At 45.8% G+C, this 25962-nt stretch overlaps 1 protein-coding gene across 2 annotated transcripts in view; it reads right to left on the bottom strand.

Moving 5' to 3' along the window:
• The window catches only part of LOC134349149 (homeobox protein CDX-1-like), a 47448-nt gene that overhangs the window by 16684 nt on the left and 4802 nt on the right, over positions 1 to 25962 (bottom strand). The window contains exon 2 of one of the 2 annotated variants that reach the window (XM_063053056.1): positions 8543 to 8611. The exons of the other annotated variant lie outside the window; for it this stretch is intronic. Within the exon in view, the coding sequence (XP_062909126.1) occupies positions 8543 to 8611 (69 nt within the window). The remainder of the gene's footprint in view (positions 1 to 8542; positions 8612 to 25962) is intronic. 2 annotated transcript variants of the gene reach the window in all.

A 25962-nucleotide genomic window follows, 5' to 3' on the forward strand; every position in this document is an offset into this window, starting at 1 on the left:
AATAATAGAAATTGACAATTAAGCAATAAGTATCGAGAACATATGATGAAGAGTTTTTGAAAGTGAGTCCACGGGTTCTGGGAACAGTTCAATAATGGGGCGAGTGAAGCTGAGTGAAGTTATTCCCTCTGGTTCACGAGTCTGATGGTTGAAGGGTAATAACTTTTCCTGAATGTCAGTGCTGAGGCTCCTGTACCTTCTTTCTGAGAAGAGAGCGTGGCCTGGGTGCTGGGAGGTCCTTGATGATGGATGCTGCTTTCCTGCAACAACGCTCCATGTAGATGTGCTCAATGGTGGGGAGGGTGTTACCTGTGATGGACTGGGCCGTATCCACTATTTCTTGTAGGATTTTCCACTTAAGAACATTGGTGTTTCCATACCAGGTGTGATGCAGCCAGTCAATACACTCTCCGCTACACATCTATAGATGTTTGTCAAAGTTTCAGACGTCATACCGAATCTTCACAGACTCAAGGAAGTAGAGGTGCTGCCATACTTTCATTGTAAATATACAGTAAATGTACATGGCAAACAAAGTTGATCTTTGAACCGTCACCTTAATGCTGAACTGGTTCCACAACCTATAGACTCACTTTCAAGGACTCTACAAATCGTGCTCTCAATATTATTTATTTATTATCTGTGTGATTTGTCTAGTTTTGCACAATGGTTGTTTGTCAGTCTTTGTTTATGTACAGTTTTTCAAAAATTCTATTGTATTTCTTTATTTTCCTGTAAATGCCTGCCAGAAAATGAATCTCAGGGTTGTATATGGTGACATATACATACTTTAATAATAAATTTACTTGGAACTTTGATGTTTTTGATCCTTGAACTGCTCCTATTCATGTACTTGTCCAAATACCTTTTAAATGTTGTTATTGTACCCGCCCCGACTACTCCCTCTGGCAGCTCCTTCCACATACTCACCACCTTCAGGATGATAATATTATCCCTCAGATCCCTTTTAAATCTTCCCCCTCTCATTGTAAACCTTTGCCCCCTAGTTTGTGCAGCTCTTTCTCTGGGTGCATTTGCCCTATCAATGATCAATGTCCTCTATGCACCTCACACACCTCCATAAGGTCACCCCTTAGTTTCCAAGGAAAAAAGTCCAAGCCATCTCACCCTCTTCCTACAACTCAGTCCCTCCAGTCCTGGCAACATTCGTGTAAACCATCTCTGCACTCATTCCATTTTAATGACATCTTTCCTATAACGTGGCAACTGAACCTGTACACAGTACTCCAGGTGTGGCCTTACCAACGTCTTGTACAGGGTGATTAAACCTGTACACAGTACTCCAGGTGTAGCCTTACCAACGTCTTGTACAACTCCAACAGAACATCCCATCTCCTAAACTCACTGCCCTGACCAATTTAGGCCAGGACGCCAAACGCCTTCTTTTCTACCACACTCATTTTCTACCATCCTCCTAGGGCCCTCATTTCTAGCACACTGACCATGACCCTGCCATTTGCCAACTGACACTGACAGTCTTCTGCTGCTCAGAGATGCCATCACCTTCATGTAGAATGGGTAGGGACAGGACCTCGCAGACCTGGCCACAGGCAGAATTGGCCAGAGGGTCTCCTTGCACTCTTGGGAAGAATCTCATTGGCTCTAAAGAGCCTGGGGAGGATAAATAAGACCATAAGACATAGGAGCAGAATTAGACTATTTGGCCCATCGAGTCTGCTCCACCATTTCATCATGGCTGATCCATTTCCTTCTCAGTCCCAATCTCCTGCCTTCTCCCTGTACTTCATGCCCCGATCAATCAAGAACCTATCAAGCTCTGCCTTAAATATTCATAAATACTTGGCCTCCACAGCTGCCTGTGGCAAAGAATTCCACATACTCATCACTCTCTGGCAAAAGAAATTCCTCCTCATCTTCATTCTAAATGGACGCCCCTCTATTTTGAGGCCGTGTCCTCTGGTCTTAGACTCTCCCACCACAGGAAACATTCTCTTCACATCCTATGGAGGCCTTTCGTCATAAAAGCGGCTCTACAGATATGTAGCTAGTTTCAGCTAAGGATAAGACTTGGCGTCAACACCACTGATTGCAGCTTGCCCTCCACCCTTAAACTTTAGCCGTTGTTTTGACAGTACACACCAATGAAATTTTATTACCTCGAGAATTCTAGTTGAGCTTGTATATACACATCTGTACTGTCAACAGAACTGAAGGTCAGTTGCACAATATCTCAACTGACGGTGAGTTTATGGTGAAAAATTGCCTCCCTGATAGCAGTTCTTGAGAGGTCTAACTTCAGCTCTTGATAAGGCGCTTATCTTAGTTAATGGGTAATGTGCAGTTTATTGCAAATCTCCCCACCGCAAGCAGCATCAACTCTTTGAGTTTCTATGGTGCTATCGCCAGCCAGACTCCACCCAACCATCACCCATGCAACTGCTGAATCACAACCGCCCGTCAACACTCACTGTTTGTCTCAGAGGGAGAACTCTCATTTATTTGGCGCCTTGCACACCCGCAAGGTGTTTTACAGTCGGCCAACTGGTTCAGAAGTGTCCACACCATTGAACTGCAGGAGTAGACCCAGCCAAATCTCACACAACATCTTCAAATGACAATCTGATATTTCCTTATAGAATCAGAGTCATCCAGTATTGCCTTAAGGCCATAAATCTTATGCCAATCGGAGTAGAATTAGGCCATCCACCATGGCTGATTTATCATCGCTCTCAACCCCATTCTCCTGCCTTCTCCCCCATAGCTTTGGCACCCTGAGGAATCAACCTCCACTGTAAATATACCCAATGACCTGACCTCCACAGCCATCCATGGCAATGAACTCCACACATTCACCACCCTCTGGCTAAACCAATTCCTCCACAACTCTGTTCTAAATGGACGTCCCTCTATTACAATACGAAAACCGGCCCTTCAGTCTGACATCAAGGCACTGTGTAATTATCTCAATGCATAGAACATAGAACCGTACAGCACAGTATTTGTGCTTTTGGCTCACCATATTGTGCCAACATTTTAACCTACTCTAAGATCAATCTAACCCTTCCCTCGCAGATAAACCTCCATTTTTCAAACATCCATGTGGCTATATAAGAGTCTTTTAAATGTTCTGAATGTACCTGCCTCAACGACCACCTTTGGCAAGGCGGACCACGTACTCACCACTCTCTATGTCAAAAACCTACCTCTGACATCCCCCCAGTACTTACCTCCAATCACCTTAGAATGATACCCTTTGTGTTAGCCACTTCCACCCTGGAAACAAGTCCAAGCGCCTCTTCCTATAGATGCTGCTTGGCCTGCTGCGTTCACCAGCAACTTTGATGTATGTTGCCACTCAATCTATGCTTCTTATCATCTTGTACACCTCTATCAAGTCACCTCTCATCCTCCTTCACCCCAAAGAGATGCGTTAGCTTGCTCAACCTGTCCTCATAATCCAGGTAGCATCCTGGTAAGTCTCCACTGCGCCCTCTCTGAAACTTCTACATCCTTTCTACAATGAGATGACCAGAACTAAACACAATATTCCAAGTGTGATCTAACCAGGGTTTTGTAGAACTGCGACGTTACCTCATGGGTAATGTCCATGTAATGCTCTGATCTGTATGAACAGTGTGCAAGATAAGCTGTTCACTATATCTGGGTACATGTGACAATAATAAACCAACTCCAATACCAACACAGAGGTGTAGCAGTTAGCACCATATTTAACAGCACCAGCTATAAGATCGGGGTGAAAAAGGCGAATGGTATGCTGGCATTCATAGTGAGAGGATTCAAGTACAGGAGCAGGGAGGTACTACTGCAGTTGTACAAGGCCTTGGTGAGACCACACCTGGAGTATTGTGTGCAGTTTTGGTCCCCTAATCTGAGGAAAGACATCCTTGCCATAGAGGGAGTACAAAGAAGGTTCACCAGATTGATTCCTTGGATGGCAGGACTTTCATATGAAGAAAGACTGGATGAACTAGGCTTATACTCACTGGAATTTAGAAGATTGAGGGGGGATTTTATTGAAACGTATAAAATTCTAAAGGGATTGGACAGGCTAGATGCAGGAAGATTGTTCCCGATGTTGGGGAAGTCCAGAACGAGGGGTCACAGTTTGAGGATAAAGGGGAAGCCTTTTAGGACCGAGATTAGGAAAAACTTCTTCACACAGAGAGTGGTGAATCTGTGGAATTCTCTGCCACAGGAAACAGTTGAGGCCAGTTCATTGGCTATATTTAAGAGGGAGTTAGGTATGGCCCTTGTGGCTAAAGGGATCAGTGGGTATGGAGAGAAAGCAGGTACAGGGTTCTGAGTTGGACGATCAGCCATGATCATACTGAATGGCGGTGCAGGTTCGAAGGGCCAAATGACCTACTCCTGCACCTATTTTCTATGTTTCTATGTTAACCTGATGGCATGAATATCGATTTCTCTGTCCAGTGAACAAATCTTGCCCCTCCCCCCATTCCCCACTCTGACCTTTCACTTCTTCTCACCTGCCTATCACTTCCCCCAGGTCCCCTCTTCCCTCCCTCCCTCCTGTGCTCCACTCTCCTCTCCTATCAGATTTTTTTCCTCTCCAGCCCTTTACCTTTCCCACTCTCCTGTCTTCACCTATCACTTTCCAAATATGCTCCGTCCCCTCCCCACCACCTTTTAATTCTGGCATCCTTTCTTCACAGTCCGAGGGCACTATGGTAACGTATTGGTGAGTACAACACCCTACGGCGCAGCAGACCCGAGTTCAAATCCCGCCACTGCCTGTGAGGAGTTTGTACGCTGTCCCTGTGACCGTGTGGGTTTCCTCCGGGTGCTCCGGTTTCCTCCCACAGTCCAAAGACATACCAGTTGGTAGGTTAATTGGACATAGTGAATTGTCCTGTGATTAGGTTGGGACTGAGTCGGGGATTGCTGGGCATCGCGGCTCCAGGAGCCAGAGGGGCCTGTTCTATGCTGTATCTCAATAACACTGAGTAAACAGCACAGCCAAAACTACACACAGTACTCCAGGAGCAGCATTACAACTTGTACAACTGAAATTTAACGTCCCACCTCTTCCACTCATGATGAGGGCCAGCATGCCCAAAGTCTTCTTCAGCCCTCACATCTGCCACAGTATCTGGCACCAACACAGCACGTCCACAATGCACGCTTCTGCATATAATGAACCCATTCAGTCCATCGAGTCCTCTTCACCAATCAGAATCAGTCAGCTTTAATATCATTGGTGTATGGTGTGAAATACATTGCTTTGAGACGGGAGTACATTGCAATACATAATAATTTAAAATCTGCAAATTAAATAAGTCGTGCAAAAGGAGAGGGAAAAATTGGTGAGGCCGTGTTATAGGGTCCATTGTCCATTCAGAAATCTAATGGCGGAGGGGAAGGAGCTGTTTCTGAAACATTGAGTGTGTGTCTTCAAGCTCCTGAACCTCCTTCCCAATGGTAGTGATGAGAGGAGGTCATGTCCTGGGTGTCGGGGGTCCATAATGACAGATGTCACCTTCCTGAGTCACTTCTATTTGAAGATGCCCTCAAAGCTAGGGAGGTCAGTGCTGCCCATGATGGAGAAGGCTGAGTTTGCAACGTTCCACAGTCCTCGCCTCACCTCTCCTCTACTGATTTTCCCTGTAACCGGTTCTGGCCACATTCCCATCAATACTGACCCCCCCCCCCCGCCCAGGATTCTATCCCTCACCTACACACAAAGACCATTACAACAAAACGGCTCGGCAAGTTACACGGATTTCCTATGGATGGATTTCTCTCTCCATGTCTACCTTGTACCTGATAAAGTGGTCACCAAGTGATAACAAACCAGCTTCTGGTTCCGATTCATCTGAGAGAGCGTGTCTTATGTATCTTAGGTTGAGCGAGCTCGGGCTTTTCTCTTTGGAGCGAAGGAGGATGAGAGGTGTACAAGATGATAAGAAGCATAGATTGAGTGGACAGTCAGAGACTTTTACCCAGGGTGGAAATGGCATAATTTTAAAGTGAATGGAGGAAAGGATGAGGGAGAATTTTACTCCTGCCTGCCACCACCCTGTACATATTGTCATTGGGGATAGTCCAGAGGCGGTACAAGAGAATGATTCTGGGAATGAAGGGTTTAACATATGAGGAGTACTTGGCAGCTTTGGGACTGTACTCGCTGGAATTTAGAAGAATGTGGGGGATCTCATTGAAACCTATCAAATGTTGAAAGGACTAGATAGGGTAGATGTGGAGAGGACGTTTCCTCTGGTGGGGGGTCTCCAGAGTGTCTAGAGGACACAACCTCAAAATTGAGGGGCCACCTTTCAGAACAGAGGAAGGGAGGAATTTTTTAGCTAGAGAGTAGTAAATCTGTAGAAGACTCTGCCACAGACTGCAGTAGAAGCCAAGTCCATGGGTATGTTTAAGGCAGAAGTTGATCATTTCCTGATATCAAATGGTGAGAAGGCAGGTATATGGATTTGAGTGGGATCTGGGATCAGCCAAGATGGAAAGGCAGAGCAGACTTGATGGGCTGAATGGCCTAATTCTGCTCCTATGCCTTATGGTCTTATGGTATTCAACTCTGATGCCAGCTCTTTACATGAGCTGCCCTGTCCTCCACCGCCTGTCCCACTAGTTCTCTCTGCTGTGAATGATTTGCAGAGATGACTCACAGTCGAGCTTTGGACAGTGATTGAGCTCAGTAACTAATTGCACCGTATCTACGATAAGGAGATGAGACATCACCCACTGCCTGATTCCCTGTCCCCTTGGAGGCCAGTGGAAGGAGAAGTGGTGGGAAAAACTTTATACTTTTCCTCACATCCCATGTAGAATCACTCTGGCCCCTCCATCATCTGCACTTCCCTCAGTGATCCCTCCCGTTCTCACCCATGGTCCATCCCATCAACTCCACACTCCACCATACCTATGTCTGTCTGCTCCCAGTGATCTGGAGTTCCCTTGCAAAACCTCTCCGCCTCTCCCTCTTCCTTTCTTTTCTTAAACCCATCAACCCTACTAAGGCATAGACCACTGACATCAGCTGGCTGGAGTCTGCTTCCCAGGCCAGTCTTTCAAGTTGTCCCCAGGTGTAACCCATTTTCTCCTTCCTCTCCCAGGGATGAGGTCTTTGAAGCTCCTGTGGATGTTTCTGTAGCTCTGGGTTTTAACGGGTTGGGGCCACACGAGAGATTCTGCAGACGATGGAAATCTTGAGCAACACACACAAAATGTTGGAGGAACAGCTGTTCAGGCAGAGTCTGTGGAGAGAAATAGGCAAACTATGTTTAAGGCCAGAGCACTGACTCTTTATTTCTCTCCATAGATGCTGCCTGACCTGCTGAATTTCTCCGGCATTTTTTATGTCTTGTTCTGGATTTCCAGCATCTGTAGAATCTCTTGTGTTTATACTCTCGGTGAAGGACGAGGGAACTCTGCCATGGATGGTTCCAAACCCAGCTGTGAAAGGAGGGTTGTACATGGGGCTAGCATAACCTACAGAAACGCCAACAGGATCTCCAAAGACCTCATCCCTGGAGAAGAAGGAGATCAGCTACACCTGGGATAACTCGGAAGACCTGCCCAGGACAGAGGACTCTGGCAAACAGCTGCTGGTGGTCTTTGCCCCAGTAGGGGTGATAAGTATGTAATTAGTCACAGAGCTGTACAACACAGAAGCAGGCCCTTCAGCCCACTTATGTCCATGCTGACCCATCAGCACTGATCCTATTTGTCTGCATTAGGACTGTATCCCTGCCTATTTATGTCACATGTATAATATGCTGAAAGACAGGATGTAAAAAGTATTTCCAAGGAGAGGGACACAGGTACAGGTGAAACAATCTTGTTCCAGAACTTTACAAACTATAAGATAGACCTTTATCTTAAGGTTGTCATATCCAGCCTCTGACAACTAAGTCCAGCTCCTGGCCTTCGTTTGTGGCTTATCTACTAAACCTGGCATAACCGTTTCTACTGACAGGAGAAAGGGCAAAGGCAGGTTACAGGCACCCTAAAACCAGTCGCTTCACATGGATGGGGCCTGTCAGCATGGTTGGCAGCTCAACTAGGAAAAGGAAAACTCTGATCTCAAACTTCCCCTGCCTTGTGGCGATACTACACATGGGGAAGGCTTCAGGAGTAAATCCCGAGGGAAACCACTGGAGCTGGAGTCCCTAAGGCAGTCCTACATTGAGTTCAACACTTGACTGGCAACTCCCACGACACCACTGGTGCCAAATGTTATGTCTCTGCCGTTTCTTTGGATTCATCAGATGCGTGAAGAAGGGATACATGGGCAACAGCTTGCTCTCCATATTGTACTGCCTGGCTTGTGTATTATGTAAACAGCTGGGACACAACATCCATGGTCAATCCTGACCAACAAAGTACCTCAGAGTATGAAGGATAGTTCTGGCCACTGCACTGTGGTAATATGGGGTGGTTTTGGAAGGGCCCTAAGGAGGTCACAAGGCTAAATTGGTAAATTGGTTTATTAATAAGACATGTACCAATGTACAGTGAAAAACATGAGTCATGGTAAAGGGTCTCAGGCCAAAACACTTACTGTTTATTCCTCTCCATGGATGCTGAGTTCCTCCAGCACTTTGAATGTGTTGTTCTAGATTTCCAGCATCTGAAGAATGTTTAATGTTAGCGAAAAACTTCGTTTTGGTTTATTATTATCATATATACCAAAATACAGTGAAAAATTTGTCTTGCATCCTGTTCATACAGATCAGATTATTACTCAGTGCATTGAGGTAGAACAAGGTAAAACAATAGCAGAATGCATTTACAGAGAGAGTGCAGTGCAGGCAGACAATAAGGTGCAAGGTCATAACGAGGTAGATTGTGAGGTCAAGAGTCCATCTTATTGTACAAGAGGTCCATTCAAGATTCTGATAACAGTGGGGTAGAAGCTGTCCTTTACAGCTCGGTCCATAGAGTATCTGAGGAGATTGGAAAGGTTAAGGAAAAGAAAACATCTTTAAAACTTTGAAGGAAATACCACCAAGCTTAAAGACATCTTCTACTGCGCTGTTGTAAGACTATTAAATAGTGTAATGAGCCCCTTAGGCCTGTGTGGGGTGCCAGAAAGCATTGGGCTCCAAGGTTTTTAGAGCATCTGAATTGGTTAACAGTTGCTTGATGAGAGTCGTTAATCACTTAGAGTTCCTTGTATTTTCTAGAGCGACTTGCTCTTTGTAATGCAGTCTCCTGGTACTTTCTGTTTAAGCTTGTTAGGTTTATGTTGATCGGCTCGGGATTCCACGTTGCTCATATTATTTAAGTGAACACCCAATTAGTGCCAATTGCAGGGTCCTAGTTTTGAGAATGTTACTTTTTGTGGTGTTGCTTGGCCAAGACAGCGAGGTTCTTTTGGAATCATTATGATAAACTCTCATCGCCATTTCTACTCTGGAGTCTGTCTTTCCTCCACACTTGGGTTCCAATAATGCCAGCGCACAATGACAAAATAGATCCCTACACTTTCTGTAAGTCGCTCATACATTTCCCCTGTGACTGTCTGAGTTTCCTCTGAGTGCTCCAGTTTCTCCCACATTCCGAAGGTGCACAGTTAGCTGTGGGCATACTGTGTTGATGCCAGAAGTGTGCTGACACTTCCAGCCTGCTCCCAGCACATCCTCACTGATGCAAATGACACATTTCATTGTATATTTTGACGTACATGGCAAATAAAGCTAATCTTATCTTTAGTATGTTAAATTGGGCTCTTGACCTCACAATGTAACTCATTGTGACCCTCGCACCTTATTGTCTGCCCTCTTTGCACCTTCTCTGTAACTGCGACACTTCATTCTGCCAGGTTTACACAGGCAAGCTCCTCCCAGTCTCCACCCAGCTAAGAGGAATCATCTGCCACTCATTTCCAACTCGTCACCTGCAACCTATTTCAACCCAGCTCTCATTCATCGTCCTTGTTCGCTCATCAAACTAACCAGCCTCAACTAGCTGCTCTGGGCCATCAGTTTCTTTGTTTATTTATTGAGATACAACACAGATCAGGCCCTTTTGGTACTTCAAGCCACGCCACCCAGCAATCCCCAGATTTTAATCATAGCCTAATCACAGAACTATTTACAACGACCAGTTAACCTACTAATCAGTAGATCAGTAGGTCTCCAAATTTGAGGAAGGACATTCTTGCTATTGAGGGAGTGCAGCGTAGGTTCACAAGGTTAATTCCCGGGGTGGCGGGACTGTCATATGTCGAAAGATTGGAGCGACTGGGATTGTATACTCTGGAATTTAGAAGGCTGAGAGGGGATCTTATTGAAACATATAAGATTATTAAGGGATTGGACACGCTGGAGGCAGGAAGCATGTTCCCGCTGATGGGTGAGTCCAGAACCAGAGGCCACAGTTTAAGAATTAGGGGTAGGCCATTTAGAACAGAGTTGAGGAAAAACTTTTTCACCCAGAGAGTGGTGGATCTGTGGAATGCTCTGCCCCAGAAGGCTGTGGAGGCCAGGTCTCTGGATGCTTTCAAAAAAGAGATGGATAGAGCTCTTAAAGACAGTGGAATCAAAGGTTATGGGGAGAAGGCAGGAACTGGATACTGATCGTGGATGATCAGCCATGATCACAGTGAATGGCGGTGCTGGCCAAAGGGCCGAATGGCCTACTCCTGCACCTATTGTCTATTGTCTATTTACTGACGGAGGAAACTGGAGCACGCAGAAGAAACCTACACAGGAATTGATCCCAGGTCGTCTGTACTGTAAAGTGTTGTGCTAACCACTACACTACTAAGTCGCCTTGGTACCTTGTTGCCTTGTCACGTTTACTATCTGCTCTCTTTTGTTTTGTGGCTCCTCGTGGCTTGTTATTTTGTAGATTATTTTTTAAAGTTCCTGGATGTCAACATGTCTGAGAATCTTTCCTGGGCCCAGCGTATCGATGTACTTATAAAGAAGGCATGACAGTGGCTATACTTCATTAGGAGTTTGAGGAGATTTGGTACGTCACCAAAAGCACTTGCAAACTTCTGCAGATGTACCGTAGAGAGCATTCTGACTGCACCACCGTTGGGTACGGAGAGGCCTCTGTACAGGATTGAAATAAGCTGCAGGAAGTTGTAAACTCAGTCAGCTCCATCATGGGCACCAGCCTTCCCAGTGTCCAGGACATCTTCAAGGAGCAATATCTTGTTTAGAAGTACAGCACAGAACAGACCCTTCCGGCCCAGCGAGCCGCGTTGCACATCAACCGCTGATTTAACCCTGGCCTAATCTTAGGACAATTTACAATGACCAATGAATTAGTGACCGGTACGTCTTCAGTCTGTGGGAAGGATCTGAAGCACCCGGAGGAAACGCAAGTGCTCAGGGAAGAAAATATAAACCTTCTTAAAGAGGATCCTGGAATTGAACCGCAAAGTCCGACTCCCGAGCTGTAACAGTGCCACGCTAACCGCTATGTTACTGTGGCACTAAGTACACCACTTATCTTTAATCTTTTGCAGGACAGCACATTCTCACTCCAACACCTTGTCGGTGTGACCCCTCCACCAGCCCCCAGGTCAGGTGATACTTTGACCCCAAATACTTTGTAATCCCGACTAGTTGAGCCTGGCACCATGACCCAGGCTCTGCAACAGTGTGAATAAAGTTCAGTATACACTCTGAACTTGATACCATGATTATAAGATTAGCTTTATTTGTCACGTGCCCATTGAAACATTGAATCACAGTGAATGCTTCAATGGACCAGCACAGACCAAGAGTGTGTCGGCCTGTTAGTGTTGCCAGGCTCCTGGCAGCAATATAACATGCCTATAGCTTACTAACCACGACACATACGTCTTTGAAATGTGGGAGGAAACCGGAGCCCCCAGACGAAACCCACATGGTCACAGATTGTATATACAAACACCTTACAGACAACGGTGAGAATTGAATCCATTTGCTGGTGCTCACAGCAAAGCATAATCCAAACCCCTATGTTATGATGTGGTAATTTAACTCTGGCACAGCCCAGGAACTGTGAACCCAACAATCTGACATTTAAATGGTTAAATTGGTAAATTTAGTATTATTGTATCTACCAAGATACAATGAAAATCCTCTTGCACACTGTTCATACAGATTAGATCATTATACAAAGTACACAAAATTAAACACAAGTGATTCTGCACATTCTGGAAATCCAGAGCAACACACACAGAGTGCTAGAAGAACTCAGCAGGTCAGGTAGCATCTGTGGAAATGTTTGGGGCTGAGACCCTTCATCAGGACCAGAAAGGAAGAGGGAAGATGCTGGAATCAGAAGGTGGTGGGGAGGGGGGATGAAGTGAGACACTGGGAGGTGATAGGTGAGACCAGGTGAGGGGGAAGGTGGGTGGGATGAAGTGAGACACTGGGAGGTGATCGGTGAGACCAGGTGAGGGGGAAGGTGGGTGGGTGGGGGAGGGGGGATGAAGTGAGACACTGGGAGCTGATAGGTGAGACCAGGTAAGGGGGAAGGTGGGTGGGGAGGGGGAATAAAGTGAGACACTGAGAGTTGAAAGGAGAGACCAGGTGAGGGGGAAGGTGGGTGGGTGGGGAGGGGGGATAAAGTGAGACACTGGGAGGTGAAAGGTGAGACCAGGTGAGGGGGAAGGTGGGTGGGTGGGGGAGGGGGGATGAAGTGAGACACTGGGAGGTGACAGGTGAGACCAGGTGAGGGGGAAGGTGGGTGGGTGGGGAGGGGGGATAAAGTGAGACACTGGGAGGTGAAAGGTGAGACCAGGTGAGGGGGAAGGTGGGTGGGTGGGGAGGGGGTAAAGCTGGGAGGGAATAGGTGGGAGAGGCTGAAGAAAAAGGAATCTTAAACACAAATGATCCTGAGGTGGAGGATATCTTGCACAAAATGCTAGAGGAACTCGGCAGGTTAGGCAGCATCTATGGAGGGGGAATAAACAATCAATGTTTCGGGCTGAGAACCTTCATCATGTTTGGAAAAGCAGGGAGAAGAGATAGATGCTGCCTGACCAGCTGGAGTTCCTCCAGCATTTTGTGTGTGTTGCTCGAAGTTCACAACAGAGTACTTTACATCAGGGCTTTATAATGGTAACTTTACACAACAAACAATATTGGTTGCGGAATGACCTTCAAACCCTGAGGCTGGAAGTTGTCGATGTAATTCCATGACACTTGCACTCTGACCCTGACACCATGATCTGCCCCCAAGGCCACGGTCTGTGCTCCGTTAACCTTGCGACTGGGACCAAGACCCTGGAAGTGGTGCTGAAGTTACATTCTGAAGGTTGGGATGAAATCATCAAAAATGTGCCAGGGTTTAGAGGACATGTTCCTCTCCTCTTCCCCCGCCTCCCATATTTTGTGTTAGCAAGGAGATAAAGAGAAAACAACATCTTCCAAACAACAGATAGCAGCCGGTCAGTGAGTAAATACTGAGCCCAGTTGGTGTTTCAGAATCAGGGTTAATATCACCGGCAAATGTCATGAAATTTATTGTTCTGCAGCAGCAGTGCATTACAATAGGTAATAATAAAAATATGAATATATATTAAAAAAAGAAAATGAAACTAAATAGATAGTGCAAAGTGAGAGGGAAAGTAACATTGTGAGGTAGTGTTTACGGGTTCATTGTCCATTCAGAACTCTGATGGTGGAGGGGAAGAAGCTGTTCGTCAAATGGTGAGTTTGTGTCTTTAGGCACCTGTGCCTCCTCCCTGATGGTAGCAGTGAGAAGAGGACATGCCTAGGGTGATGGGGGTCCTTAGTGATGGATGCTGCCATTTTGAGGCATCTCCTTTCGAAGGCATCCTCGATGCTGGAGAGGCTGGTGCCCATGACGGAGGTTTCTGGGTTTACAACCTTCTCCAGCTTTTTCTGATCCTGCGCAGTGGCCCCATCCCCTCCCCTGGTGATGAAACTAGTTAGAATGCTCTCCACAGAACATCTGTAGACATTTGTGAGTGTCTCCTTACGGGTTGAAGCGTGCCCTGCAGCAGCTGGAACTGTGGCCTGTCAGTGGAGCTTCTACAGCTGCACAGTGGAGATTATGCCGACTGGTTACATGACGGCCTGCTCTGGAAACACCAATGCCCTTGAACAGAAAAGTCTATGGAAAGTAGTGGACACAGCTCAGTCCATCACAAGTAAAGCCCTCCCCACCAACGATTTAAAAATTCAAAGTTATTATCATTTATTATCAAAGTATTTATGCAATATACAGCCCTGAGATTCATCTTCCCCATAGCCCAGTCCATCACAGGCAAAGCCGTCCACTCCATTGAGGATATTTACACAGAGCGCTGCTACAAGAAAGTAGTTTCCATCATCAAGGACCCCATCATTATAGGACATGCTCTCTTCTCACTGCCATTGGGGAGAAGGTACAGGAGCCTCACCACCTACACTACCATGATCAGGAACAGTTATTATCCCTGAACCATCAGCTTCGAGCTTTGACCAGCGACCAATCTGGATAATGGAAGTTTGAGAGGAGTGGATTTCACTGAGGTCCGTTGTCCCAGTAGAAAAAGGCAGCAGAAGGTCACATCAATGTAACAGAGCGTTGACTAGCAACCAGTCGATGTCTGGGATTGATTAGCAAGAGCAAATTAAAGCAAGCCAAGGCCAAGCACAGTGGCCATCATCGCAGCCACCATCGGTGGAGTGGACAGTGTCAGACTGGTGATCTTGAAGCTTTAGCTCTTCAAGGCCTCAGCGAAGAGAGGCTTCAGTAAGAGAAAGCAAAGAAACATAAAGCTCTAGATTAAGTTTTTTTTTCCCTCCCTTCTTTATATCTGCTCAGCTAGGATAGTAGAAATGCCAGGCAGGACAATTGAATGTTCTTCCTGCGGGCTGTGGGAAGGCAGAGAGATCTCCAGTGTCCCTGACCATTACAACTGTGAGAAGTGCATCTTGCTGCAGCTTCTAACAAACCGCGTGAGGGAGTTGGAGCTGGAACTGGATGAGATCTGGATCACTCAGGAGGCTGAGGGATGATAGATAGGACATATAGAGAGGTGGTTGCACCCAAGGTGCAGAACACAGGGAACTGTATGACAGTCAGGAAGGGGAAATGGTTTAAGGAGCCAGTGCAGAGTACCCCTGTGGCCATCCCCCTCAACAACAAGTATATCACTTTGGATACTGTTGGGGGGGGGTGTTGACCTAACAGAGGAAAGTTACAGTGGTCAAGTCTCTGGCACCAAGTCTGGCTCTGTGACTCAGAAGGGAAGTGGGGAGAAGAGGCATGTTGTGGTAATAGGGGATTCATTAGTTAGGGGAACGGACAGGAGATTCTGTGGGCAAGAACGAGATTCCCAGATGGTATGTCGCCTCCCGGGTGCCAGGGTCTGGGACATCTTGGATCAAGTCCTCAGTGTTCTTAAGTGTGAGGGTGAACAACTAGAGGTCGTGGTCCATGTAGATACCAATGACATGGGTAGGATGAGTGACGAGGTTCTGCATAGGGAGTTCAGGGAGTTAGGTGCTAAGTTAAAGGACAAGTTCCCCATAGTTGTGATCTCAGGGTGAATACAGGACTGAGGATATTATATTTGAGTGCGCACAGTATACGGAATAAGGTCGATGAACTTGTAGCACAAATACAGGTTGGCAGATATGATGTTGTAGGCATCACTGAATCATGGTTGAAAGAAGATTATAGCTGGGAGCTTGATGTCTAAGGATACACATTGTGTCAAAAGGACAGGCAGGGAGGCAGAGAGGGTGGCATGGCTCTGTTGGTAAAAAAATAAAATAAAATCATTAGAAAGAGTTGACATAGGGTCAGAAGGTGTTGAATGATTGGTGGATAGAACTAAGGAACTACAAAGGTAAAAAGAACTTGACGGGAGTTATATACAGACCCCCAAACAGTAGTGAGCATGTGGTCTACAAGTTGCAATGGGGGATAAAAAATGCATGCCAAGAGGGCAATGTTACAATAGTCATGGGGGATTTCAATATGCAGGTAGTTTGGGAAAATTAGGTTGGTGTTGGATTCCAGGAGGGGGAGTTTCTATAGCAGCTCATGGTTGAGCCCACTAGGGGATCAATTATTCTGGACTGGGTGATGAGCCGTGAACCGGAATTGATTAGTGAACTTAAGGTGAAAGAACCCTTTGGGAAAAGTGATCATAGGATTGAATTCACCCTGAAATTTGAGGAGAAGTGAAAGTCATACGTATCAGTATTACAATGGAGTAAAGGGAACTACAGAGAGAGGAGCTGGCCAGAATTGACTGGGAAACAACACTGGCGGGGATGATGGTACAGCAGCAATGGCTGGGATTTCTGGAAGCGATTCGGAAGGCACAGTATATATATACATCCCAAAGAGGAAGAAATATTCTAAAGGAAAGATGACACACCATGGCTAACAAGAAAAGTCAAAGCCAACATAAAAGCCAAAGAGACGGCATATTATAGAGCAAAAATTAGTGGGAAGTTAAAGTTTCGGGAAGTTAAAGTTTCGGGAAGTTTTTAAATATCAACAGAAGGCAACTAAAAAAATCATCAAGAAGGTAAAGATAGAATATGAAAGTAAGCAAGCCAATAATATTGAAGAGTATAGCAAAAGTATCTTCAGATACATAAAGTGTAAAAGAGAGGCGAGTGGACATTAGACCACTGGAAAATGATGCTGAAAAGGTAGTAATGGGGAACAAGGAAATGGCGGACAAACTGAGTAAGTATTTTGCATCAATCTTCACTGTGGGAGGCACGAGCAGTATGGCGGAAATTCAAGTGTGTCAGGGGGCATGAAGTGTGTGAAGTTGCCTTTACTTGGGAGAAGGTGCTTGGGAAACAGGAAGGTCTGAAGACAGATAAGTAATCTGGACCACATGGTCTACACCCCAGGGTTCCTGAAAGAGGTGGCTGAAGAAATTGTGGAGGCATTAGTAATGATCTTTCAAGAATCACTAGATTCTGGCATGATTCCGGAAGACTGGAAAATTGCAAATGTCACTCCACTCTTCAAGAAAGGAGAGATGCAGAAGAAAGGAAATTATAGGCCAGTTAGTCCGACCCCAGTGATTGGGAAGATGTTGGAGTTGATTATTAAGGATGAGGTCTCAGGGTACTTGGAGACACATGATAAAATAAGCCATTGTCAGCATAGTTTCCTCAAGGGAAAATCTTGCCTGACAAATCGGTAAGAATTCTTTGAAGAAGTAACAAGCAGGATTGACAAATGAGAATCGTTAATGTTGCGTACTTGAATTTTCAGAAGGCTTTTGACAAGGTGTCACACATGAGGCTGCTTAACAAGATACGAGCCCATGGTATTGCAGGAAAAACTCTAGCATGGATAAAGCAGTGGTTGATTGGCAGGAAGCAAAGAGTGAGAATAACGGGAGCCTTTTCTGACTGGCTGCCAGTGACTAGTCTATGTTAGGACTGATTCTTTTTATGTTATATGTCAATGATTTGAATGATGAAATTAATGGATTTGATGCAAAGTTTGCAGATGATATGAAGATAGGTGGAGGGGCAGGTAGTTTTGAGGAAGAGAGAGGCTACAGAAGGACTTAGACAGATTAGGAGAATGGGCAAAGAAATGGCAGATGGAATACAGTGTCAGGAAGTGTATGTTCATGCACTTTTGTAGAAGAAATGAAAGGGTTGATGATTTTTTTAAATGGAGAGAAAGTACAAAAAAACTGAGTTGCAAAGGGAGTTGGGACTCCTTGTGCAGGATTCCCTAAAGGTTAATTTGCAGGTTAAGTCTGTGGTGAGGAAGGCAAATGAAATGTTAGCATTCATTTCAAGAGGACTAGAATATAAAAGCAAGGATGTAATGCTGAGACTTTATGAAGCACTGGTGAGGCCTCACTTGGAGTATCGTGAGCAGTTTTGGAGCCCTTATCTTTGAAAGGATGTGCTGAAACTGGAGAGGGTTCAAAGGTGGTTCACGAAAATAATTCCAAGATTAAACGGCTTGTCACATGAAGAGCATTTGATGGCTCTGGGCCAGTATTCACTGGAATTCAGGAGAATGAAAGGTCACCTCATTGAAACCTATCGAATGGTGAAAGGCCTTAACAGAGCGGATGTGGAGAAGATGTTTCTGATGGTGGGAGAGCCTAAGACCAAAGGACACAGCCTCAGGATAGAGGGGCGTCCTTTTAGAACGGAGATGAGGACGAATTTCTTAAGCCAGAGAGTGGTGAATCTGTGGAATTCATTGCAACAGGCAGCAGTGGAGGCCTAGTCTTTATGTATATTTAAGGGAAAGATTTACGTGTGTTCATTGTTCAATCGGATGGCAGAAGGGGAGAAGCTCCTGAATTGTTGGGTATGTACCTTCAGGCTCCTGTACCTCCTCCTTGATGGTAGCAAGGAGAAGAGGGCATGTCCTGGGTGATGGAGGTTCTTATTGATGGATGTTGCCTTCTTTTTGAGGCATTGCCTTTTGAAGGTGTCCTCGATGCTGGGGAGAGTTGTACTCACAATGGAGCTGACAGAGTTTTCAACTTTCTACACATCCCCGAGGTTCTCACGTGGTCTGTACATACCGGCTGTGTGGTGAAAAAAGCACAACAGCGCCTCTTTCACCTCAAATGGTTGAGGAAGTTTGGCAAGAGTCCCCAAATCCTAAGCACTTTCTACAGGGGTACAATTGAGAGCATCCTGACTGGCTGCATCACTGCCTGGTACGGGAACTGTACCTCCCTCAATCACAGGTCTCTGCAGAGAGTGGGGCGGACAGCCCTGCGCCTCTGTAGTTGTGAACTTGCCATGATTCAGGACATTTACAAAGACAGGTGTGAGAAAAGGGCCCGAAGGATCATTGGGGACTCGAGTCACCCCAACCACAAACTGTTCCAGCTGCTACCATCCGGGAAATGGTACCGCAGCATAAAAGCCAGGACCGACAGGCTCCGGGACAGCTTCTTCCACCAGGCCATCAGACTGATTAATTCATGCTGATACAACTGTATTTCTATGTTATATTGACTGTCCTGTTGTATATACTATTTATTACAAATTACCATAAATTGCACATTACACATTTAGATGGAGACATAACGTAAAGATTTTCTACTGCTCATGTATGTGAAGGATGTAAGAAATAAAGTCAATTCAATTCCAATCTGGTGCAGTACAACCCCTCCGCGCCCCCCACCCCCACCAATACCAGAGGGTGATGCATCCAGTCAGAACGCTGTCCACAGTACATCTGCAGAAACTTGTGAGAGTCTTTGGTGACATCAATTTTCATCAGAGTCCTAACGAAATATAACTGCCTGCAGCACAGTCTCTTTTCACTGCCAGCTGTAATGTCAGAGTTCAATCCTCATTGCTGTCTGTAGGAGGTTTATACCTTCTCCCAGTGATACTTGGTTTTCCTCCAGGCGCTCCTGAACCTAATAAAGTGGCCACTGGGTTTATGTTCATGGTCTTCTGCTGTAATAGCCCCTCCACATGTCATGCATTCAAAGATGCTGTGCTGCACACCACTGTTGTGATGTCCCCTTCCTCTCAGCTTGAACCAGTCTGGCCATTCACCTCTGACCTCTCCCATAAACAAAGCATTTTCACCCACAGGTCTGTCTCTCACTGGATGTTTTTTTTTGTTTTTCTGTCAACTCTAGAGCAAGGGTTCCGAACTGGGGTCCATGGACCTCTTGCTTAATGGTATTGGTCCATCGCACAAAAAAGGTTGGGAACCCCTGAAGCTTGAGATACTCAAACCCACCCTGTCTGGCACCAACGATCATTCCACGGTCAAAGTCACCAGGATCACATTTCTTCTCCATTCTGATGTTTGGTCTGAACAATAAATGAACCTCTTGACCCTGTCTGCATGTTTTTATGCATTGAGTTGCTGCCACATGATTGGCTTATTAGATATTAGCATTAACAAGCAAGTGTACAGGTGTATCTGGCCACTGACTGTATTTACCACGTGTATATTGAAACATACAGTGAAATGTGTCGTTTGCATTAACAACCAACACAATCTAGAGATGTGCTGGGGGCAGCCGGCAAGTGTCACTACACATTTGGGTGCCAACATAGCATGTCCACAATGCTCGGCAGGAGAACACAACCAGATAAGTCCTTTCCCAGTACATCTTCCGTCAAAGTATCCTCCACAAACTGCACTTGGAGAAAGATGCTCTCATAGAGCCATCAAGTCACGTAGCACAGAAACAGGCCCTTCGGCCCATCTCACCCATGCCAGATGTGAGCTAGTCACATCAGCCCACATAGGTGCCATGTTGGCATAGCAGATAATGCGACACCATTACGGCTGAGGGCGCCGGAATTTCAAGTTCAATTCTGACGTAATCTGTACATCCTCTTCGTGGAATGGGTGCTCAGGTTTCCTCGTATCTCCAAAGGCATACCAGTCAGTTGGTTTCTTGCTCATTGTAAATTGACTCACGATTAGGCTAGTGTTAAAATTGGTGGTTGTTGCGTGGCACAGCTCGAAGGGGCCTATTCTGTGCTTATTCTCAATAAAAATGTAAATACTTGGCCCACAGCCCTCTAAGTCTTTTCTATTTATAAATTTATCCAGATGGCTTTTAAGCATTGCTGATGTGCTCGGCTCAGCGACTCAGCAGTTTGTTCCACATACTCCCCACACGCTGTGTGAAGCTGTTCCCGATCTCTCCCCTATTGCGGAGACCTCTGGACAAACAAGAGGAAGAGGGCGATCAAGATCTCACACAGTAGACTCCATTTTAAAAGGAGTGTCTTAAAAGAGGAGAGGTGAAGGAAAAGGTATGAGGATGGAATTCCAAAGTTCAGGCCAAGGCGGCTAGTGAGGTCGTGATTAAAACCACAGATGGACTAGACACCAACAAGTTTAGGAAGAGAGGGTTCTTCGATGGAGTGTTGTGGGAGGCTACAGATAAGGGCATCTTAAAACATTCACCACACAAACTGTTGGAGGAACTCGGCAGGTCTGGCAGCATCAGTGAAAATGAATAGTCAATGTTTCAGGCCAAGACAGTCCAGCCTCAGCCCGAAACATCCACTTTTTATTCATTTCTACAGATGCTGCCTGACCTGCTGAGTTCTTCCAGCAGTTTGTGTGTTGGTCTGGATTTCCAGCATGTACAAAATCTCTTGTGTTTACTACAACATGCAATTCATATTTTTAACTTTTTTTTAACTTGGAGATACAATGCAGAACAACCCCTTCAGACCCAATGAACCACATCACCCAGCAGCCCATGTTTATCTCTAGCCTAATCACAGGATAGTTTGCGATGACCAATTAACCTACTAACCAGTACATCTTTAGACTGCTTTAGACCCACCATTTCTCCCTCGCTAAGTGCTTTGATCTAAAATTTGTAGTAACCCTGCTCTACCTCCTTGAAGTAGTTTACAGATGTCAAAATAAACACTAAAAGGCCATTCAGCCCATTGAGGCTAGATTGTCCTGCCTCACCTCTGGGTGTTTCTTCTGCTTCCAATTCAGAATCAAGCTGCATTTTACCAGCATATGTCATGAAATTTGTGACAGCAGTACATTGCGTACATAATAATAACAAACTATAAATTACAATAAGAAATAATATATTTTTAAAATTATAATAATTAGTACAGAAAGAGAGCCAAAAATAGTGATTGGATTGGCTCATTGTCCAATCAGAAATCTGATGGCAGAGGGGAAGACGCTGTTCCTAAAATGTTGAGTGTGTGTCTTCATGTTTCCGCACCTCCTCCCTGATGGTAACAGTGAGAAGAGGGCATGTCCTGGGCGATGGGGGTCCTTAATGGTGGATCCCGCCTTTTTGAAGCATTGCCTTTTGAAGACATCCTGGATGCTGGGGAGGCTGGTCCCCACGATGGGGCTGGCTGAGTTTACAACTTCCTGCAGCTTTTTCTGATCCTGTGCAGTGACCCCCCCCCCGTACCAGGCAGTGATGCAGCCAGTTAGAACGCTCTCCGCGACGCATCTGTAAAAATTTGCCAGTCTCCCAGAGATTGGATCTCTGCCCAAGGTCACTTCATTTAAAGAAGCTTCTAATAAATCCATTCCATTCTTTTCCCAATTTCCTGCTGGCAATCTTGGAAATCAAAGGATTTTTGGAATGATGTCCTTCATCCCCATCTGGCCCAAGTCACTCAGAGCCTAGCCAGTGCTGGTGAACGGACGGTTCTCATCACAGAGTCAGGGCTTTAGTCTCTGGAGTGAGGGAGGATGATAGCTGACTTGGCAGAGGTGTACAAGATGATGGAGGTACAGACCGAGTGGACAGCCAGGGACATTTTCCCAGGCTGAAATGGCTAATACGAGGGGCAATATTTTTAAGATGATTGGAGGGAAGTTGGGGGGTGGATGTCAGAGGTAGGTTTTTTACACAGAGAGTGGTGGGTCTGTGGAATGCCCTGCCAGGGGTGGTGAGAGAGGCAGATACATTAGGGGCATTTGAGAGACTCTCAGATAGGCATAGGGATGAAGGAAAAATGGAGGGCTATGTGGGAGGGAAGGGTTAGATTGACATTGGAGTAGGTTAAAAGGCCAGCACAACATCGTGGGCCAAAGGGCCTGTACCGTGCTGCAGTGTTCTATGTCTTATCACAAGGTTGAATAGGTGAGGACTTTATGCCTTGCAGCATGGGACATATATGTACTTTGATAATAAATTTACTTTGAACTTTTGAACTTTAAGGGGAGATTTGATAGAGGTATGCAAAATTATGAGCAGTAGAGATAGGGTAAATGCAAGCAGGCTTTTTCCACTGAAGTAGGGTGAGACTACAACTAGAGGTCATGGGTTAGTGGTGAAAGGTGAAATGTTTATGGGGCACATGAAGGGGAGATTCTTCACTCAGAGGGTGGTGAGAGAGCGAGACGACCTGCCAGTGGAAGTGGTTGAGGTGGACTTGAGTTCAACATTTAGGAGAAGTTTACATTGCTACCTGGATGGGACGGGTATGGAGGGTTGTGGTCTGGGAGGGATATGGATGGTTGTGGTCTGGAAGGGATATGGAGGGTTGTGGTCTGGGAGGGGTATGCAGGGTTGTGGTCTGTCTGCAGGTCGATGGGACATTTTACCTGATTTATTTGTGCTGATGTCAGTAACAAGGGTTACAAAGTACAGTTCTGACCCACCAATCTCATCTTTATTTCAATACACAAGCTTAGATTACCATCGATGCTGCCCCTCACTTTTTTTATATGTTAATGAAACACGTTATGAGTAATGCAGGATTTACGAAGGCTTTGGGAAGTTGTGTTGTAGTTATATAAGACATGGGTGAGGCCAAATTTGCTACCGTACCACAAAGTATCATGACCCACACCTCCCCTGGCAGACCTCACCCTCTAGTACTAGTACTACTCTAGTAAATCTTCTCTGTCACCTTTCCAGTTTAGCCACATCTTTCCTATAACAGGGCGAACAAAACAGTCTGCAGTAGCCGAGCGCAGTCTTATCAACCATTTCAGATCAGATTCAAATTCAAATGCTGTCGCAGGAAAGCAGCATCCATCATCAGGGATCCCCACCACCCAGGACACGCTCTCTTCTCACTGCTGCCATCAGGAAGAAGGCACAGGAGCCTCAGGACTCGCACCACCAGGTTCAGGAAAAGTTATTACCCCTCAACCATCAGGCTCCTGAACCAGAGGGGATAACTTCACTGACTGCAATATTCACAATATTTGTTTCTTTTTTTTCTTTTTGTATTTGCATAGTTTGTTGACTTTTACACATTAGTTGTCTGTCCTGTTGGGTGAGGATTTTCACTGTTTCTGTTGTGCTTCTTGGATTTACTGTGAATGCTCACAAGAAGACGAATCTCAGGGTAGTACGTGTGCGGTGAATATACGTACTTTGATAATAAGCTTACTTTGAACTTTGAACATTTGGAGTACTGTGTACAGTTTTGGCTAAGCTGTCACAGGAAAGATGGCATTGAACTGGAAGGAATGCAGAAAAGGTTTATCAGGAGGTTGTCTGGTCTTGGGACCTGAGCTACAAGGAGAGGTTGTGTGGACCATGAATTTATTCCCTGAGACATAGGAGGTGACATGATAGTGGTGCAAAAGGTCACGCGGGGCAGAGACAGGATGGAAGCACATCGTCTTTTTCCCAGGGAGGAGTTACCAGAAACAAGAGGGTATAGATTTAAATCCAGATCTCCCCTTAAAGTTCAAAGGTTCAAAGTAAATTTATTATCAAAGTACATATATGTGCCATGCTGCAAGGCATAAAGTCCTCGCCTATTCAACCTTGTGATAAAACATAGAACATTGCAGCACGGTACAGGCCCTTCGGCCCACGATGTTGTGCTGGCCTTTTAACCTACTCCAATGTCAATCTAACCCTTCCCTCCCACATAGCCCTCCATTTTTCCTTCATCCATATGCCTATCTGAGAGTCTCTCAAATGCCCCTAAATCCAGAGCAACACACACAAAATGCTGGAGGAACATAGGTCCAGCAGCATCTATGGAAATTACTTCAAGCCGAGACCAGGACCAGGCCCTCTTCTTTAATTCCCCCCTCTGGCCCCCTCTTACCTCTTCTCTTCTCCTCACCTGTTTATCACCTCCCGTTGGTGCCCCACCTCCTTCCCTTTCTCCCATGGTTCACTCTCCTCTCCTATCAGATTCCTTCTTATTCTTTAGCTTTTCCTTTTCCACCTATCACCTCCCAGCTTCTTATTTTGTCTGCCCCTCCCCCACCCATCTGGCTTCATCTATCACCTGCCAGGTTGTCCACCTTCCCCTCACCCTCCCTTCTTACTCTGCCTTCTTCCCCCTTTCTTTCCAGTCCCGATGAAGGGTCTCGGCCCGAGCCGTTGACTGTTTATTCCTCTCCATTGTTGCCGCCTGACCTGCTGAGTTCCTCCAGCATTTTAGAATCATAGAGTCATAGAACACTACAGCACAGAACCAGACCCTTCAGCCCATCTAGTCAGAGCCAAACCATTAGTCTGCCTAGTTCCATCGACCTTCACCCAAACCATAGCCCTCCATATCCCTTCCATCCATGTCCCTATCCAATCTTCTCTTAAATATTGAAATCGAGCTCGCATGCACCACTTGTGCTGGTAGCTCATTCCACACTTGCACCACCTTCTGAGTGAAGAAAACACAAAATACTCTGCAGATGCTGGGGTCAAAGTAACACTCACAACATGCTAGAGGAACTCAGCAGGTCGGGCAACATCCGTGGAAGGGTTCCGGCCCGAAACGTCGACTCATCGTTTCCACGGATGCTGCCCGACTTGTTGAGTTCCTCCAGCGTGCTGTGAGTGTTTCTCTGAGCGAAGAAGTCTCCTCTCATTATCCCCTTAAACATTTCACCTTTTACCCTTAACCCATGACTTCTCACCCAACCTCAGTGGAAAAAGCCTGTCTGTATTTACCCTATCCACGCCCCTCATAATCTTATACAACTCTATCAAATCTCCCCTCAGCTGTGAAGGGGCAAGATTTGATGTCAAAGGCGAAAGATTTAAGAGAGGCAGATTTTGCATACAAAGCGTGGTGTGTATTTGGAACAAGCTGTCAGAAACAGTAGTTGAAGCAGATGCAGTAGAAATATTTAAAAGCTGGGTGACAACATCTCTGAAGGTCAGTCCTGAGCCCAACATATTGATGCAATTGCAAAGAGGACACACTAGTGGCTAAATTAGCAGCTTGAGGAGATTTGGAACGTCACCAAAGACTCACAACTTTCTACCGATGTACCGTGGAGAGCATTCTGAATGGCTGCATCTCCGTCTGGTATGGAGGGCCATAGCACAGGATCAGGAAAAGCTGCAGAAAACTCAGCCAGCCCCATCATGTGCACCTTCAAAAGACAACACCTCAAAAAGGTGGTATGCATCACTACAGACCCTCTCCTCAGGGAGGAGGCACATTCCTAGCATTTCAGGAACAGCTTCTTCCCCTCTGCCATCAGGTTTCTGAATGGACATTGATCCCATGAACATACCTCATTACTTTCCCTCTTATTAGCTAATTTATTGCGATACACCTCGGAAAAGGCCTTTCCCACTCCTTCAAGCGGCATCACCCA

The sequence above is a fragment of the Mobula hypostoma genome, chromosome 7 (genome assembly GCF_963921235.1).
Source record: "Mobula hypostoma chromosome 7, sMobHyp1.1, whole genome shotgun sequence".
Lineage (NCBI taxonomy): Eukaryota > Metazoa > Chordata > Chondrichthyes > Myliobatiformes > Myliobatidae > Mobula > Mobula hypostoma.